General features: G+C 48.3%; 1 protein-coding gene across 1 annotated transcript in view; it reads left to right on the top strand.

Moving 5' to 3' along the window:
* Window positions 1-18,585, top strand: part of GDPD4 (glycerophosphodiester phosphodiesterase domain containing 4) — a 44,473-nt gene that overhangs the window by 5,740 nt on the left and 20,148 nt on the right. Inside the window, exons 2-4 of the mRNA XM_067289608.1 lie at window positions 13,134-13,342; window positions 13,998-14,101; window positions 16,391-16,484. Coding sequence (XP_067145709.1) covers window positions 13,160-13,342; window positions 13,998-14,101; window positions 16,391-16,484 — 381 coding nt within the window. The 5' untranslated portion in view covers window positions 13,134-13,159. The remainder of the gene's footprint in view (window positions 1-13,133; window positions 13,343-13,997; window positions 14,102-16,390; window positions 16,485-18,585) is intronic.

Here is an 18,585-nt window from a genome sequence, read left to right as displayed (position 1 = left end):
TGCTGTGCAGGTCCTGTGGCTCACACCAGTATATGCGTCATTCAGAGGACAGATGAAAATCCAGTGAGGTGTACAGTCCTCATCTGCTGCTTTCATTGTGCTTTTGATGTGTCCCTCCTCATGGAAAATGGTAGAGGAAACTAATGTTAATGAAGAGAAAGGGCTGCCCTATTTTACAAAGGGGAAACTGAGGCTCTGAGTGACTTGGCTCAGGTGCCTTGGTAGGCTGGTGGCAGGACAGGTGACTTAAATATGGATCCTGGGTGTCAGGCTATCCTTCCATTCTTAAGTTAGTTCAAAACTTCTCTGAGATGACTTATGCAGAAATATAATAATGTTTAATTAGTTAGGAAGTGTTTCACTCTGGGAAAGGGCAAAACTGCATTTTTGTGATATGAAAATGGGCCAGCCCTGGATACATTTGGGTACTGTAGAGAACTAGGAAGAGAAATTTTTGGCTGGCAGCATGGAATGCACCCTTCGTCCGTTTTTCTTCCTCTCATTGCAAGAGTATTTTGCTCTGAGGCCTGAACTTTAACACCCGCAGCTGGGGGGAGGGCCAGCGATGGGGGCTTCACAGTGGTGACTGTTCAGGGCCCCTGTCCTTTGTCCAGGCTGAATAGCTCTCTGCAGAGCTGCCGGGCGGAGGTATGTGATCTGCAAATCTCTTCCCCCCCCCCCCCCCTTCTGGCTGATGGACAAAGTCTTCCCTTGGAGATGGTGCTCTTGGCTGAGTGCTGCCCTTGGTGGGGTAGGGGCCAGGGCTGTGGGGCTGGGGAGGGTCCCCCACGCTGCTTCCCAATCTCATCATCTCTCCTTAGCAGCAGGACACAAAGAGCCGCTTAGGAATTCACAGGAGCAGAGAGGGAGCTGAGCCAGGACGTGCTGAACTGCACAAAATAGGATTTATCTTCAAAGAAAATTTCTCCCCTTTTCTGAGCTCTTTTTGCAAGGGATTTATTCCTCCTCCTCCTCTTCCCCAGGCACTCGGCAAACTATGAGCCATGGAAGCACTTTTTGCCTCCCCACAGTTGCTTTTCAATGCTGGGAGAGCAACTTCTTAGAAAGCTGGGCCACCCAGAGACAAAGCCTGGGTTTGTGCTCCACGTGCTGTGGTGGTTCAAATCTGAGCACTGCTGCATGCAGGCAGCCACAGGGGAAGGCCACTGCATGCAGTGATGTTCACAGCCACGAGCGAGGCGAGGGCTAAACCCCTGGCTTTTCCTGGTGACCGTGGCTATTGGCGATGAAGACTGTGGAGCAGAGCTTCGTATCAGACCAGCTATGCTCTCTCCATTTCAGGCTTGGTCCAGGCCTGAACTTGGAGATGTGAACTCATTGATGCTCCCAATTCACTGTTCAGGTGAGCAAAATGACACATGGACACAGACATCTCTGCTGTGAGCTGCTGCCCTGCAGCTGGGACCAACACCTGGCTGGGTGGATGGGTGGGTAGAAGGTCTCCTCCTTGGAAACAGCTGGAAGGTTGTGTAAGAAGCTGTTCCTGACACTGTTCAGGGGCTGATTTCTGCCTCTGCCCATCTATATGGCACAGAGGATGGACTCCAGCTTCCCCAAAAGGCCAGTCTTCCTCATAGGTGAGATCTCAAGACTGAGCTAAGCAGTGCTGCAACCCAAGCTTATGGGTTATAACTAAGCTATGTGAAGGAGCTCAGGATCAAAAATAGAGGCAAGGCACTGCTCGTGGGCCTGACATCACGAGGGTTGATAGTGTGTGTTGCACTCATTTCTGTGCGTGTATAGCCATTTTGTGGCGCTTCTGGGGGCTGGCCACTGTGGTAGCTTGCAACCGAAATGAGAGTGCAGGAGAAGACAACTGCTGAAGGGCCAAGCCATCTCATAGGAGCTCTGGATTGACCCTACCATGCCTACAGGCATGAGGAGGCCCTTAGATTTCGCTGGTCATCCCAAAGGTGATGCTGTTTGTCCATCAACCATATTGGGCTGCTTTTTGGTTGCCATTGCAGACAGCATCGTCAAACCTGGCATTCCTGGATGCCTGCCCCAGAGCCTGCGCACCCTATGTGTGACAGAGAAAGCTGGAGTATTGGAGACAGTGATCAACGGTTGAGGCCAGACAACTACTGACACACATAATTGCTTTGCTGGGTGATGAAAGGAAGCGTTCACATTTTCAGAGAGTTTTCTGCTTTTATCTGTCAGTTATGTGTGGTCCTTGTAACCCTTACACCTCAGCAACTTCTACACTGTAATGTATTTATCTCTAATTTAATTACATAGCGCTTTTGCTGCTCTCCTAGTGGTTGACCAGGGCAAGCTGTATTGCTCTCCATGCCTCAGTTCCCCCCTCTGCAAAGAGACAACCATGACCTTGAACACCTCCAGAAGGTGCTGTGAAGTCTGCAGGAAAGACCAAGTGGTGAATGTCTCTCAGCCCACCATGAGACTGGTGCATTGTAGAACAGGAGACTGGCCCCAGGCTCCCATAGCTCATGAGACTGTCCTCCACATTTAGTGGGGGAAAGTGTCCCATTTAGGGAGCTTCAAAGATAGCCCCGGTCTAGGAAACGTGGAGGTAACTTTAGAAAGAAGCAGACTAGGCTTGCCAAAGCAGCTAATAACCTCTGCAGGGTCCTCTTACCCCAGGCACGACACGGAGCCGATGCATCACATCTGCAGGGGCGCACAGCAGGTCCAGGCTGCTCGCCCAGCCCCGCAGTGCTCTTGCTGCATGCTGCGGGCATCCCTCAAACACGAACGCTCCGCAGCACACTTTCGTGTCCTGCAGCGGCTCAGTGACTCGGCCGGGGAGGAGTTTCCAAAAGCGTGAATGGTGGCTGAGCACCCAGCTCTCCCTGAAACTCAGCAAGCCTTTCACAGCCGCCGTCGGCGCTGCAGGACAAAAAAGCTTTGCTTCTGCCCTCCGGAAGCTTTGACACCAAGCAGCAGCACTCCCTTCTCGATTTAAGCACACAAATGCCTTCTGTCCCAGCCGGGATATCCCTGGTTGTGTACCCCAGCGTCACGTGCAAGCCTCCGGCTGTTCGGCTGGGAATTGCTCGGTCCTTCAGCTTTCTTCTGACTGCGAGCAAAAAGCCTGAAGAAGCAGTCTGGAAAGTGGTGCGATCCTCGTGCTTGCTGCAAGTGGACTTCTCAAACACACGAAAACCTGGGATCTCAGCCCAGATTTTCCCCTTAGGTAGCCCAGCTTTGTTTTCTGTAGTGTGTAATTCTTCCTCCCTCCTCGGCAATTTATAAAATGACATCTGCTCGTAAGGAAGCGATTGCTCTTTTTTTGGGGTCAATCCCTCCCCTGCTGATAGTCACCTGCTCCAGCTTTTTTCCACGTCGCGTTTTCATGCCGGGCTATTCTGTGAAAGTGCCGTATGTGCCGGGATCGTGACCGCGGACCCTCTCACAGCTTGCTCACACTGGGAGCAGCACAAATGTATAACAGGAAAGTAATAATTCCTGAAAAACATATACTCCGAGACATAAGTAGCAACTTCATATAGGAGAACAGGTGCCTTTCTTGAGATTTCTGATGTTCCAGAATTTTTCAGACCCTTCTGCGTCCCTATTCACGTTTTATTGCACGGGAATCTACGGAAAAAGGCATGGAAGTATAAAAATCTGATGTGCTCAGGCCAGGTTTTAGGACTGCCTTGCTATCTATCCCTCAGCCAGAATTCTCTCTCCCTCCTTATCATCAGTAAAGCTGATATAGCTTTTTTTTCTTAAAATGTTTTCCTGGTATAATTACAGTAATGCAAATAAAACGGAAAAAGAGAAAAAACAACAACAAAACCTCTTCACTTTGCCTCTCCCGCCTGTTGCTCGCCGTCCCGGCAGCGGCCGCGTTTCCCTGCGGCTCTGCTCCCCGAGGAGCGCATCCCGCCCGGCGTGGGGGGAGGCGCGTGGGAAGGGCGAAGCGAAGCGCTCGAAAGCCCCCCGAGGGGGCAGGGCCCCTCCGCCGCGCGTCGCGCCGGGCCCTCGGGAGCTGCGTGAGCGTGCCAAGCGCGGCCCCGGGTGACGAGCGCGGCCTCGCCTCCGCCCGGCGCCTCACGGCCGCCGCGGCTCTTCCCGCCCGCGGTGGTGGCCTCGGAGGCGGCGGGAGGCTCCTCGCAAGCCCCCCCGGCGTTGCGGCGAGGGGCCGGGCTGCTCTTCTGCGGCTGGAAACACCACACCGGCCCGGGGAGCTTGGCCATTTTGGTTTGGTTTTTGGCAGGTGGGAATTTCCTGAAGGAAGGTGGGGTGGGGGGTGGGGGACGCTCTGGAAGGAAGGAAGATGGGGTGGAAGCTTCCAGAAGGCGGGAAGGGGGGGTGGAACCTTCCTCAAAGGGGGAGGTTGAAGCTTCCAGAAGGCAGGAAGGGGGGTGGAACCTTCCTGAAAGGAGGGGGCGGAAGCTTCCAGAAGGCAGGAAGAGGGGTGGAACCTTCCTGAAAGGAGGGTGCGGAAGCTTCCAGAAGGCAGGAAGGGGGGTGGAACCTTCCTGAAAGGAGGGGGCGGAAGCTTTCAGAAGGCAGGAAGGGGGGTGGAACCTTCCTGAAAGGAGGGGGCGGAAGCTTCCAGAAGGCAGGAAGGGGGGTGGAACCTTCCTGAAAGGAGGGGGCGGAAGCTTCCAGAAGGCAGGAAGGGGGGTGGAACCTTCCTGAAAGGAGGGGGCGGAAGCTTCCAGAAGGCAGGAAGGGGGTGGAACCTTCCTGAAAGGAGGGGGCGGAAGCTTCCAGAAGGCAGGAAGGGTGTGGAACCTTCCTGAAAGGAGGGGGTGGAACCTTCCAGAAGGCAGGAGGGGGGGGTGGAACCTTCCAGAAGGGCGGCAGGGCAGGTGGGCATTTGTGAAAAGTCTCCCCCCTCCCCCTTCTTTTTCTTCCCCCTCCCCTTTTTTTTTTTAAGCTACTATTCCTTGGCTTTAGTCGAAACCGTCATTTCGCTCTCGGCAGGGAAACCTGCCATGGCGCCCGAGCTGCCCTTGGCCGCGCGGTGCTTGCCCCTCGCCCGCGCCCATGTGCCGCTGCGAGTGCATCGGTCGATCCGCCACCAGCGCGCCGAGCCTCAGGCGGTAGTTTCCTCCGGAGGCGCCTGTTAACGCAGTCGGCAAAGCGCTCCGAGGAAGAGGAGCGGCTGTGATTTCCAGCGATCCAGTGATTACGCTTATGATTAAATGAGGCCCCCGCCGCTGACGTCGCGTTAGGAGTCATCCCCAGGGACCGGATATCGCGGGGGAGAAATATGTCCCAAACCTGAGGGATTATCGAGAGGAACCTTGAAGCATTACAGAACAGCTGAGACCAAACAGCTTTTTTGGAGAAAAGAGCTAGTGAAAAGAGGGATACGTGCAAAAATTTGGTGCAACTTTGGAGCATCCGTTTGATGCCTCTCTGGAATTGCTCGGCTCAAATAGCCCCCTCAGAGTGAGATTAGCCTGTCCCTGTTTAGATGGGGACAGCCGCAAGGCCAGGGCTGGTTGCCTGCAGCCCCCCTTTTGGCAGCGGTGGGGAAGAAGCACTTAGGCGTCCGCCGTGACCATCTCTGAGCCCACCAGGGGATCCCAGGGCACAGTTCAGCTCGTTCGGGGACGTGTCCAAGACAGACTGGATGAAGCCGCCTGTGGAAGCGTCCTTCTGTTCCCTGGAGGATCAGGGCAGCCTTTATGAACAGCTGAGATATTGCCAAGGTCTAATGCAAGGGAGACGTATCAGCAGGCTTCATGGAGGACTGGCTGGTCCTCCATGAATCTTGTCTGAAACTCCTTCCCCTTTCCTAAAGAGGCTTCACCTTGCAGAGGTGCTCAGGGGAAGGACTCTTCGGACAGGCAGCTCTGCTTCCCAGCAAATTTTGTGTCTGTGATTATGGCAGGAGCATAATGTCCAGATGAGACTGGCATACAGCCTGGCCTCTTTCAGTGGCCTCTTGCTTTGAGTTTCTGCCCTGAACACACCACTGTGACTAATGTGAAGTCAACTCTTCCCCAATTCATCTTGTCCTGTGCACAGGGCATCAGTCAAACTCCGTTGAGTCTTAACACCTTCAAAGCCAGTAAATCCCATGTCCTCAGGGCCAAATGCAGTCCCAGACCTGGCCTGTTTGTGGATATGAAGGTGGCATCTTGCTTCAGCACATGGAGATATGTGTGAGAAGCTTGAACTGAGCTAGCTTGGGGCTGGGAGCAGCGTTACTAAGTCAGCATCACAGCTTGGCAGAGAAGAGCCATCGTCCTCTGAAACAGGGATTCTTTAAGGGCTTGACAAATTGACCACACAAAATTGATTAGTTGCATCAGAAAATCATGCCATTAACATTTCATGCATCTACAGGTGAATCTTGCTCTCGCTAGATACTGGAGTTCAATTTTGAGCAGGCCATGCCATCCGTTTGAAGCACAAGCTCGTGCTGGACGTGTTAACCCTTAGACTTTAGTGCAAAGACTTCTCTGTGATAGGAGTAAATCATCGTGTCACCCTAATGGATACAAGATTTTGGTTCTATTTGTAGGTTAATTTGTTTGAAATGGGCTTTGATTATTTGTGTCTGTTCAAAATGTGGCCACATATTACAAAATATTGGGCATTAACCTTTGTGAAAACCTCACCGTAGCCATGAAAACTACAGCCTTTGCATGTTGGAGATGTCCTAGAAAAAATGAAATGAAGAAATACTGTGCCTGCAATAGCAGAAGCTGCTTTTCCTCATTAACCTCTTCTACTTCCACGTTCATTCTTTATTTCCTGTGCTAAGCTCTATCATTTATTTGCACTAGTTGTTGTGACCTTCTGCCTCAAAGTCAACAACTAATCAGTTCACAAGATGTACTTTGCACATGTTCATCTCTAGCTGTGCTTATTCCCTGGGATCCAACACAGAAGTAAGGTGTAATTAGGGCTTAAAAATAAACTGTTGGAAGTCTTTGTGATAAGTTATCACATCATCTGCCAGGGGAAGGAAAGCGTGCAGAGCATATTCCATATCATAGGGAGGTTATGTCTATCTGTTTTATATGAGCCTTCTTCATTTTCAGTGCTAAACCACTTCAATTCCTCAAAGAGAAACTGAAAACAGATGATGGTGAAATAAGAGCAATTCTAGGCTGTGATCCAGATCCTTGAGTTTTAATTCACATGTTTTAATCATGTGACTCCAGTGCAGTGCTGAACTTATTTCCTCTGCCTTTGGTGCCCCTGGCTGTTTGTGGCTGATGCATCTCTACAAATGCAGACGATTTCCATTCCAGTGGGCAACTTTGCACCTTGCAGCTCAAGCGAGCGCAGACAAAGCCTTGGGAGGAGGAGGATGGGGCAGGGCAGACTCTGTAGGATAGAGATGCCAGTTTAGAGGATGCTCTTTGCTGAGCTTTTCCAGCTTGGTGGTGAGGTCTGTGTGCAGCCTACAGCAATGGCTTGATCTAAGAGTTGTAGTAACGTTAGCTCACTTTTTGAGAAAAAAAGAGCAGTGCCTTGCTGCTCTCATGTTCCTTGCCAAGGAGCGTAGAGACAAACCAGCAGCACGCCAGGGTGTTGATTTTTCTGCTTTGCAGGGTGGGCTTGCTGTGCTGAGGTGCTGAGAATTAAGTATCTCTATGTCCCCTGCTTATACCCATGCGTTTTTCTTTCCAAAGCTCTCCTTGCAGCTGACTGGGAAGTGTGTTTGTAATGGCTGGAAAGACCCCTTTACTCACCTGCCCATGTATTGTAGGATTTTTTGTTGGAGGAAGCTGGGTTGCGGCAGGAGAAAGGAAAGGAAGAGAGCATGGACTTGAAAGCCCCAAAGAGAAAGCTATAGGGCAATGCCAAAAGCCCCAAGGAGAAAGCCACGGGGCAATGCCAAATCAGGCATCTCTTTGTACCTGTTTACCCCGTAAAAGCTGAATGCCCCAGCTCCACACTGCACCGAAAAAGAGAAGGACAGTCTTTCACCTTGCTTGTGTACATGCTTCTCAAGTGTGCTCCATTTGCAGTACCTTCTGCATTTAGGCTGTGCAGCTGAATATGTTTTTTCTCTCCCGCTCCTTTCTCCGCCATCCCCCTGGGGCTATTTGTCATACTTTTCGTCACTCACTGTCAAACAGTGGGAAATGAACAGTCCTGTTCAATTGCCTGCAATTAAGAGGACTCTTATCTGTGAGCAAACAAAGTCTCTGTTTGCCAGGGAAAGACCTGAGGCCTCTTGGGCTTGTGGAGCCAAGAAACGTGTTATTGCTTTCATGGCTCACTTACCAAGGAGTCCTAAACTTTGCTCTTCTACCTATGTATTTTTTCCTGCTTGCTCTTTGCTCCTGTGTTTTTCTGAGCGAATGGATTCAGGCTTTTCCCTCTCCCTTCTCTGTCTGTTTACCCTTGCCTAGCGGACATGGGCATGAATTGCAAGCAACCTCTAAGCTTTAGGAGCATTTTGCTTTGGATTTAAATCTAGATGCAAGCACTGTGATTGAGCCTCTTGCTATGTCCCAGTGATGGCTAAACTGCTCCAAATCCCAACACAGACCTCCTGTCTTTTGGACCTACCACTTACCATATGTTGCAATGTTGTTTGTCCCTTATGTGGCTGCTGGGTCCAGAAGCTGGGATATTCTCTTTGTTAGGACCAGATGCTTGTGAATTCAAATGCTTTAAAGTTTGGTGTGGTCTGAGGCATGGCAGATGTGGCCAGACCTTGGAAGAGAGGTCCTTATGGCTTCTGAATGCCCCACCATAGCTGTAGCAGTGACCATTTGTGTAGAAGAGGCTGGAAATTTATGAGCCAGGATGAAGTTGTGGGATGGAGGATCATGGAGAACCTGAAGGATGGCAGAGGCATAAGGAAGGAGCTTTCATTAAATTAATCTGACCACGTGGAGGTGCACCTGAGGGCAGGAACCTGGGAAAAGGTGCAGAGGTAAAAGGGAAGGTGGGTTGCTTGTCTGGAAGGACACAGAGAGGGAAGAGAAAGGGGAGGCTGGAGTTTTGGATGCATTTTGAGCTGAGCAGGACCTTTCCGACTGCACTTGAGTTTGCCTTTGTCTTCCTGATCTTCACGCAAGGCTTGTCACCCCTAAAAGGGATTTCTGCTGTATGTCTCCTCATGACACAGGCCTGACACTAGCCAGATGGTCCTTAAAGAAGTTCCCAACAGCGTAGCTTAGCTTAGCAGCAAGGTCTTTTTGGCAGCTCTCATTGAGTCTCAGTTCACTTTATCCATCTGTAACATTACAGTTAAAACTGTGTTAAATATAGATGCCAGAGGTGTAGGTAGTTTCACTTTTGGTGCCATAAATGAAGCGGATCAGAGGGCAATGGTCATTTTGCTCTTCCTGGTAGTCTGCTCCCAGGATAACTGCGTGGGACCTGCTGTACTGGGTGCTCTGTTGGCACAGGTTCCTCTTTGCTGCTTCAAGGCAGAAGACAAACAAGTGGATGTCAGGCAGGTAAGCAGTGGCGTCAGTCCCTCTTCTGAAGTGTTTAGGAAGATCGTGATGGAGAAGAATTTTTAATGGGGTTTGGAAGCAGTAGTCTGGGGAGTATTTGGGGAGATCCCCTTCCTGACAGGAGGACCAGTGCAGAAGGTGGCACAGGGGGTGCGGGGAAAGGCAGGCCATTAGAGGCTGGTCAGAAAGCATCTCCTTGATATCACTGGTTAAGCAATTTTGCAAAATGCTTAGAGTGTCTGGCAGAGCTCTGTCTTAGAAAGTTTGCACCATGATCGAAGTGGCTTACTTCTGCTGTTTGTGACACCATCCTCTATAAGTGCCGATACCGCATTGCATCAAAGAGCTTCAGGGCGCCATCCTCTCTCTCTCCTCCTGATGGAAACAGCCTTCAAGACCCCAGGCTAATGAAATGCTCCTGAGGTAACAACACTTTGTAACTTCAGCCTGGAATCACTGAGCTAGCTAAGAGTAATTGGCCCGGGAGAGCTATGTATCTCCTTTGCAGTCCAGATTGTCTCGTGTGGGGTGATATATCTCCATTTACTTGAGTGGACCTATGCCAGAAAGTGTCTATGCTTAAAGAGATGAAAGTTCAGTCTAGGTTTATTGCCTTTGCGGGATGCTTTGGCCCTTTGAAAGACACAGAGGAGAAGCTGGGCCACGTAGCTCTGTCTGTTGGGGCCTGGGAGAGGAGGAAAAGGTCTCTGGGCAGAGAAAGAGAAGGGGCAGGACAGAGGAAGAGGGATGAGTGGACCCTATGCTGGCAAAATCCAGAGGCCAGAGCAGAGGACAGGTGATGGTATTTGAATCTCTTGTGATATTGATAGCAGAATGATGTTATGAAGCAGCTCATTACTGTGATACTGTTAAATATCTTGGAGAAGGGAGTCAGCGGGGACTCAGGGGGACGTTGGACATGAAGATTTTCTCTCTTCTTCAGCCAGCCTGATCTTTCCGGTAGGGCCAGGGATTGGTGGAGGCAGTCGGGCAAGTGAGGCTGTGTCCCCCTCTTTTTCTCTCCCCATCCTCCCCTGCAGTGATGGGCCCTTTCCCCAACAACTCCTGGGCTTGACAGAGATGGCTTGTGTGGAAGGACTAAGGTAGGAGTTCATGAAAGTCTTAAAAGTAGAGATGTTCTTAAGTGCTCTAATGTATAAAGCTGAAAATGCCCATTCCTTGTCACTGGTAGTGAATCATTCGTTCATGGTTGTGATGTGTTTAAAGATCGCATGACAGAGGCCAGATACTGAGTTTGATACATGAGAGAAACTGGATTCTGCAAGCATAGACTTGCCTCTGCTATAGGTACACAGGCCTGCCCTGGACCTAGAGAGACTGTAGGTTGTTGACCATGTCCTGTTCTGGCCACCACACTCCAAAAACCATGGGAAATACAAGGTGAATCATGAATAGCAGGTGACCGTGGAATCCCGCACGAGGATGGCCGAGAAAACATGAATGACAAGGCAAGACTAGAAAAACTGGGGCTGTTTAGTCTAGGCGAGGCTGAGGGAGAGACATCCAAACAATTGTGAAATACATACCCGAAGAAAGGTCTGTGCTCTTCTCTATATCCACCATGAGCAGGGCATGAAGTAATGGACTTCAACTGTACCACAAGAGGCTAAACATTGGGAAAAACTTTTCTAATGATAGTGCTAGTTCAGACTGGAACAGCCTGTCTCAGGAGCTGGTGGGATCTCCATCACTGACGTTGTTATGAGGGGACTAGACTAACATCTAGATTTGATATCTGACATGCTGCAGTAGCCGGCCAGATGGAGCAGACAGCGTTTTGAGGTGTCTTTAAGCTCTGGTTTTCATGACTCTGTCAGATCCTATGCACTTAGGGTAAATATTCATTTGTGAGCCTCATTCCCATACCAGGAGCACATGTAACAAATCTTGTGGTCCTCTGCCAGCAAAACTGCTGGTTTTGATGCAGTGTCTTAAACATCTATTGCCAAAGGAGAAGGATGCAACCCTCAATAAGGGCTGAGGAAGAAATGATCCTCTGGTTCAGTAATACTGAAGATCTGCATTTAGGGATCCTCACAGGGGTAACAAATACTGCAGCCACATGGCACATGACACTGTTTTAGTTCAAATATATTCCAAAGATATGGCGTAACTTGGTAATTAATCGCTGGCTTTATGCTTTAGGCCAGCTGATAAAGATAGCCTGGTCAGCTATCGTCTGCACCACTTGCTGCCGGTGGCATAATGCCAGGACACCCCCAGTATCTGTGCTTTGGGTAATTCGAGAGCAGGGTAATCATGTTGCTACACCACTTTGGGATCAAATTTTTACACTTGGATGACCTGGTGGTGCCTTATCCGATACTGCTAAACTTTTAGCGGTGGCTTCACCCCGCCATATCCAAGTGTATATGATTTCCTGTAACTGTCCCGGATGGGCAGACACATCTGCTTCAGGATGGCATGGCATGCTTTGGCACTATTTAATTAGCAGAGGTCAGAATTGCCTGCTCTTTTTGTTTCATTGCAAGCCACCCTCATTTACACCCCAGCTGCAGCTAGGCTGGGACGTTTGGGAAGCATAGTGGGCATGAGAAAAATTGTTTGCATTCTTGCCTTTCTGTTTTATTTTCACCTTCTGCAAACTGATCATAGTTTTTTTTGTTTTTTTTTAAGTGTCAATTTGCAAGTGGTTTATCTAATAATTTCTGCAAAGACACCCAGGGCTCTGAGTTATTTGCAAGCAGTTTACATGTGTGTTTCATCCAGGCGTATAGTGCAGCAAATCATTCACTCTTGTTTTGAATGGCTATTGCTATCTCACATAAATTAAGGAAATTGGACTCCTAAGCTGGGACTTCACAGCAGACATTCCTTGATTTGGACATGGCCGGTATGGACTTAGGGACACTGTGGTACTTTGTAAAGCAATAAAAAAGTGTCTGTGGCTATCTTTGTACTCTAAAGAAGTGCTGGACAATTGTGCTCCTTTGTATGCCAACACAAGATTTTTTCCTAATTCTTTCCGTGTGGACTTAAAATGCCCTGTCGTGTGAACTGCTTTTCGCTGGCGCAACCCCCTGTACTATTTGCTTTGCTGATAACCACATCAATTGCAGTTTACCAGCAAGTTCTTTGTTTAAAGTCCCAATTAGTAACAGATCTCCCATGTGTGCATCTTTATAGCTACTCTTTCTACCCTTGAAAAACTGTGCCAGTAAAGCTATTTCAGTCAGGAAATAATTTTTTTTTTAAGCAATCAATCTTGGCGGTGCTGCAGTTATGTCAGGATAACAGTGCTGTGTACTGGTATAGTTTTATTCCCTTTCCTACATGAGCTAGTTAAACTGGTAGCAGTTTGCAGACAGGTCACGGTGATACGGAATTAATTCCCACGCCTAAGTCTAGCTCAGGTTCATCTGATATATCTTTGAGAGTCTGCATGGAGTGCTTGAGTTAATGATTTCATTTCCCAGAGCTCCCTGTATAGTCAAAGAGACAGAGAGGCTCCTTCAGAGGTGATTCAGAGCACCTCAGTCATAACCAGGAGCACCCGCTGCTCACCACCAGCTGCTAAGGGGGCTTGCAATGTATTTCTCCTTCAGATCTCTCAGCATTAAGTGGGTAAAATTAGGTGAGTGTCCTCAGCATCCTTCCTGCTGCTTTCAGCATCCTTTTGGGAATTTTCCGCTTTTTCTGATCGGAAAAGCCTACCCACAAGGAAAGGAGCGTTACAGTCTCCCCATAAAACTTGTGGTCTTTTTTCAGGAGGAAAATGAGATAAACCCACTCAGATGGATGCCAGTGCCACCAGCCTCAAGAGGATCAAGTTTGGGAAGCTGAAGGTGGTACGTCGGCGCTTGCTACAGAGGTATGAGCATCAGCCCTTCATCTCCTGCCTGGCTGGCTTCTACAGCTGCCGGTGGAAGCGGTACCAGCGCAGAAGGACTGAGCCTGGGAAATGCTGCTGCAAGACGGTAAATTAGCTCAAAATCAGCAAAGACGTTGAATTCTATACTGGGACAAGTCAGACAAGTCAAGCTGACAAGTGGTTGATGTTGTGGGCAGCCCTGCCTAACTTTGTTTGGACAGTGCTGAGATCTGTTAGTTCGTTAGATTTTGACTCTAAGCGCGTGATGTATGGCTCTCACAATGTTTCCGTGGCAGGCTCAGTTTGTGACCTCCCTAGGTAGTATCACCATGCAGGTAAAAAATATGTGTGGCAGCAGGAAAGCGCCTTGCACCAAACAAGAAACTCTACCAAGTCAGTGAAATGCCTGAATGTCATAGGATCAAATTAAGGAAGGAAAATTTAGGCTAAGTGTGCAGGAAAAAATTGCAGATAAAGAGGTCTGCTGCTTAGTGCAATTCCCTCTCACGTGAGGTGGTTAAAACTCTGTTCATCTGTGAAGTCACAGTATCTGCTTTCCCTGAAAATAAACACTGCTGGGAATGCATCTGAGAACATTGCAGCGGACTGGGTGGGAAGTCCTCTCCACCTCTGCTTCAGAGAGTCCAGCACTAAGCCAAGTATTTTGTGAACGGCCTAAAACTAATTAGTGCCTGCTGTTTGCTCTGATTCATTTTGGGCAAATAAAGCTCTAACCACTTGGCCTTTCTCTCCCTCTCCAGCGGGAATGCTTGTTTTTCCCATTGCTTGTTGGAGCATTCTGCTTTTCTCTGGTCTTTCTGTACATGTGGGGCGAAGCGAAAAATGACTACAATAACTTTGACTGGTAAGTACCATGTTTGCCTTCTCTCCTGCTCCTTGTGTTTTAATGAGATTCCCCAGGCAGGTCCCCGGGATCAGCTGGCTTAGGGATTGCAGTGGGAAGAGGGGAGCCTCAGTGACACACTAAGTGATGTACTGCAGCAGGGCAGTTCAGTCATGAGCTGAAGATATGGCTCCTTAAATTCTTGGTTAGAGCAAGCAAATTGAATGTCCAGTGATTTCAGAGGTGTTGAGGGTCTGCCCTTTGCTTGGCTACAGTTTAGAGGTGTAAATGTGAATTTGTGAGAAAAATTGTAAAGGATGCAGAAGAAAGCTGTGGAAACTGAAATGTGCTGCCACCTTCCCAATGACCCAGCCAAAAGATCCTCTCCTGCCCCCTCCCGAGCCAAATACCGCTGACCTGCCTTTCCTATTTTTGCCCATCTCTTTCATTTCTGCAACTCCACTGCTTCTTCTCTGATGGTCTTCAGCTTCCCTGTAGCATCACTTCCGTGTTTTCAGGAGTATTTTGGTGGGAAGGTCCAGATTTCCAGTGTAAACATTTTGTTTCTTGTCATACAAAAGTACTTCAGAGCCCCTGGACAAGCCTGGAGACCCCATTCTGATCATCCCCATGCACATGTAGAGCACGCCCAACCTCACCGTCCTCCTACACAGTGCGAAAATCAGATGACACCTCTCCATAGCACGAGCCAGAGTCACTCAAGTCTCGAAGCAGCTTCACCACCCTAGACCCCTTCTAGGCCCTGGCTGATTAACACTGGTTCCTCAAAGGATTAATTAGTTTGGATGCCATGCTGGCTGCAATGGGTCCACTGATAACTGGGGAATCTACACTGTGGCTTAGTCTTGCCCTGACAAGGCAAAAGCGATATGGTGTCTGCTTGTCAGATGGGGAACCAAGGGACAGGATGATGAAACAACTTGTCTGTGGTCAGAACAGGGAATGTTTTCTGCCAGGGACGGAACAGAAATGTTCTGGATGCTGGTCGTTTGCCATAAGCTCAGAGGCTGCTCTCCTCTCAAAGCCAAGGCTTTAAGCTCCAGTTGAACAGTCACTGTGAGGGCCAGAGACTTCTCAGCCTATAAGGAGGGCAGTAGAAGAAGGAAAATTAGGAAGATGAAATGAAAGGGACTCTTTCCTTTCTTTCTCTGAGTTTTTCTGCTCCCTCTATAAAAACTTAGTGGTTGGCGTTGGAGGCATTGCAACAGCTATTTCAGTGCAAAGAGATTTGCATGTTCCCAGTCTAGGAACTGCGGAATAACCATCAAGGATTTATACAGATCCTTTCCTCCTGCAATACAGACAATAACAGTTATGCAAATCAACCCCTAAAATTAGTTGCCATCTAAAGAGCTCAACTATTACTGAGAGGAAAGGTATTATAAGGTTATTCATTCTTAGTGAGCCTTTGGGTCCATAACAGTGCAGCATGCCTCTCTCAGCTTGCACTATGCCTCTGCAGTGCCTCCAGCTTTCTGGCGTTGACAATTCATGCTCCTTAAAAACCTACCTCGAATCCTCTTCGTGTGGTGCCCTACACAACAACTTGCCAGTGTTCAGGCTGACGGCAGGCAGACAACGGAGGCTGTCAGCCTGAGCTGCACCATCTTACCGATTCCTCATGCTGCCTTGTCTGCAGCAAGCTGCCGTCTTTTATAATTAGATTGTGAGCTCTCTGGAGCAAGGCCATCAGTTTGGCCCTGTGTTTTACTGCCCCGGCACAGTCTCAGTCTGGTGCTTAATGCATTCATTTGGATTTGGGAAACTGAGTCTTTTGACCACTGTTATACATACCAAAGTAGGCTCTTCCTCCCTCTCTGTTTTATTACTTTGAAAGGTTCGAGATTTCAAGAAACAGGGCTGTTGTTTTCCTCCAGCCCATGTGCTAAAGTAACACAAGCATTATTAAAGTCACTAGCGGTGCTATTAGCCAGCACTGCTATTGATACGGGTGGGAACAGGCAGCTCCATGTTCCAAAAAGCACATCAACTCATCCACAGCAATCTGTGGCAGTTGGCTGCAAAGGCAAGGCTGAACTGACCTGATGCTTGTGCCTCATACAAAAACACAGTGATATTCAGAGCAATGTGATTTAGGTTCCAATAGTCTGTGCCCATCAGAGCTAGGAATATTTTGTTGGATCAATCCAGAATTAGATCATGAAGTGCTCAAAAACACCCCCAAAACTCTTCTAGCCCTTCCAAGGAATTGTGCTCCAAAGGTATACTTTTGGGGATTCTTTTATCAAAATTAATTATTTAGATTTTATAAAATTTGTTGATTTTTAGGTATAACTATGGAAACCTAGGCTTCTGGTTTCTCTGGTCTGTTGTTCTTCTGATTGTGGCTGCAATCCTGTTCATGTACATCACGCTCTTATTGGTAAGTAACACTCCTTGTAAACAATTCCTTATGAGCTGACAGTGACTTATGGGCCTAAGAAGTGAATATAGGGATGATTTAATGTGTTAGACCAAAGTTCAAACTAGTCCAGTCTCCTGTGACTGACAGTGGATGTCTGGGGAAGGCTGGGAACGCAACAAGCATTTACGATACTTTCTCCTAGTGTACACCTGGGGTTTCTGAGCTAGGTGTAGATTCTGTGATTTCTCCCAGTGATTTCTCTTCGATGAATTTGTCTGGTCTGTCCTTGAACCTGAGTCAAGCCATGCTAGCAGTAGCCAGATTTAGATATAGTGGAAGCTGAAGTTTCTTGTTTTAACAGCAGGAAAATATGGAGCTCTGAGTCATATAGCAGCAGTGATATGTCATGAAAGCTGAGTTTTTCCTCTAATCCTGAATAATAATGCTCATTAGAAGAAAGGAAACATTATCACTGAAGCAGCCTTGATTCTCTTTACTTTACTGCAGAGTTTCTCTCCAGTTAGAGGCTGCAAACATGCTCACAAAACACTCTCCTGAAGTTTATGCCCAAAGTGGCAATGTTCACGAAATGTTCACTTCTCCAAATCACATGAAATTTTCTGTGGATTTCTGATCTGCTGTGTGCTTTGATTACTGGAAATATAAAAAAAAGCATATGTTTCCTAAAATTTCTACTCCTTCATCCTTTCTTCCATTTCCTTTCCCTCATAGGCTCTAACCACCAAATAAACACAGATGCAGAAGTTTTCACCCTCTGCATACAGAGCTGTAGACTAAGAAATCACTTTAATTCCAGGGACTGGAGTCTGCATTCAGGCTCATGCATGCTCCAGTTTTCATTTTGAAATGCCAAGGGCTGAGGCTGAGGTTATGGCTTTGACTTACCTCTGTGACCAAGACAACCAGCTTTTATCATAATTTCCTGCTGGTTTTATCCATTCCCTGCTGTGTCATCTTATAATCACTCTGTAAATTGCTCATGGCAGGAAGCCTCTTTTTGCTTTGTCCGAGCAGTGCCTAACACAATAGGGTTCTGGGTTTTTTTGTCCCTGCTGAAGTACAAATAAAAAGTAATTTTGTCCTAGTGCTAGAAATAAAAAACAAAGTGATAAATAGGACGTCTGCTTGGCCGTGCTTTCAGCACCAATAGCACCATAGATGCTGTGGACTAACTTAGCTCTGAGTAGGACAAATAACAATATTTGATTACAAGAATTTTGCTGAGCGCTGGTGGATCTACGGCTTGAGGTCTGTTACTTACTCAGCAAAGTCCACCTGGCTTTCCCAGGTGCCGTGGAGCAGTGCTGGCAGTTCAGTGGTTACAATGCTACTTTGGGCAACCCTGACTTGTCTTAGCTTTACCAAGGATGCCTGTGTGACATGGATACCTCTGAGACTGTACCTTGGCAAAGTGCGAGTCTGGAGCCAGCCTCAGGATCACACTGACCTATCACAGTGTGGATAGAAATGGGATTTACATGATTTCCTGGGCATGAAGACTCCTGGATCTGGTGTGTCAGCTCCAAGTTTGTTCATGCTCTCTCTGGATCCAAAGAAAGGCCTGGTCCGTCAGCAGGTGTCCCAGAAAGTCCAGTGGCCTTTCTTAGAGGAGTTACACATCCTTAGCCACAAGGGATTGTGTGACAGATTAGGACTAAATTCAAATCGTTCTAACCAGCACTGATGTGGTAGCTGGAAGCTACAGGCAGGTAAGGGCCCACTAAAGGCAGAAAGAAAATATGAAGGGAAGCTGGTGTCCTACATGTTTCAGTCCAGTCTTGGTTCCTGTCTTCATCACGTAGACATGTCTTTCCCATCCCAGTACCTCGGTTCTCTCAAACAAAGCAAACAGGATTTGCCTTCCTCAGAAGGATAAAGCCAAAAGACTATGAGGAGGTTGGATACTATCGGACAAGGCTGGTGACAGGAACACTTCAGAGGTGCCTCTGCTCTGGGAACAGCCCCTGCAGTGAGGGACCATTTGCTCCTTGCTCTAATGTGGCTGTTTAGCCGCTGAACCAAAGCCACAGGGTATTTCTAAGGGCACTTGCCCCTCTTGTTTGCACCATCATGTCATCATGCTTAATTTGACAAGATT

The sequence above is a fragment of the Apteryx mantelli genome, chromosome 1 (genome assembly GCF_036417845.1).
Source record: "Apteryx mantelli isolate bAptMan1 chromosome 1, bAptMan1.hap1, whole genome shotgun sequence".
In the NCBI taxonomy this organism is placed as follows: Eukaryota; Metazoa; Chordata; class Aves; order Apterygiformes; family Apterygidae; genus Apteryx; species Apteryx mantelli.
This window is presented reverse-complemented; position numbering and strand designations above follow the sequence as displayed.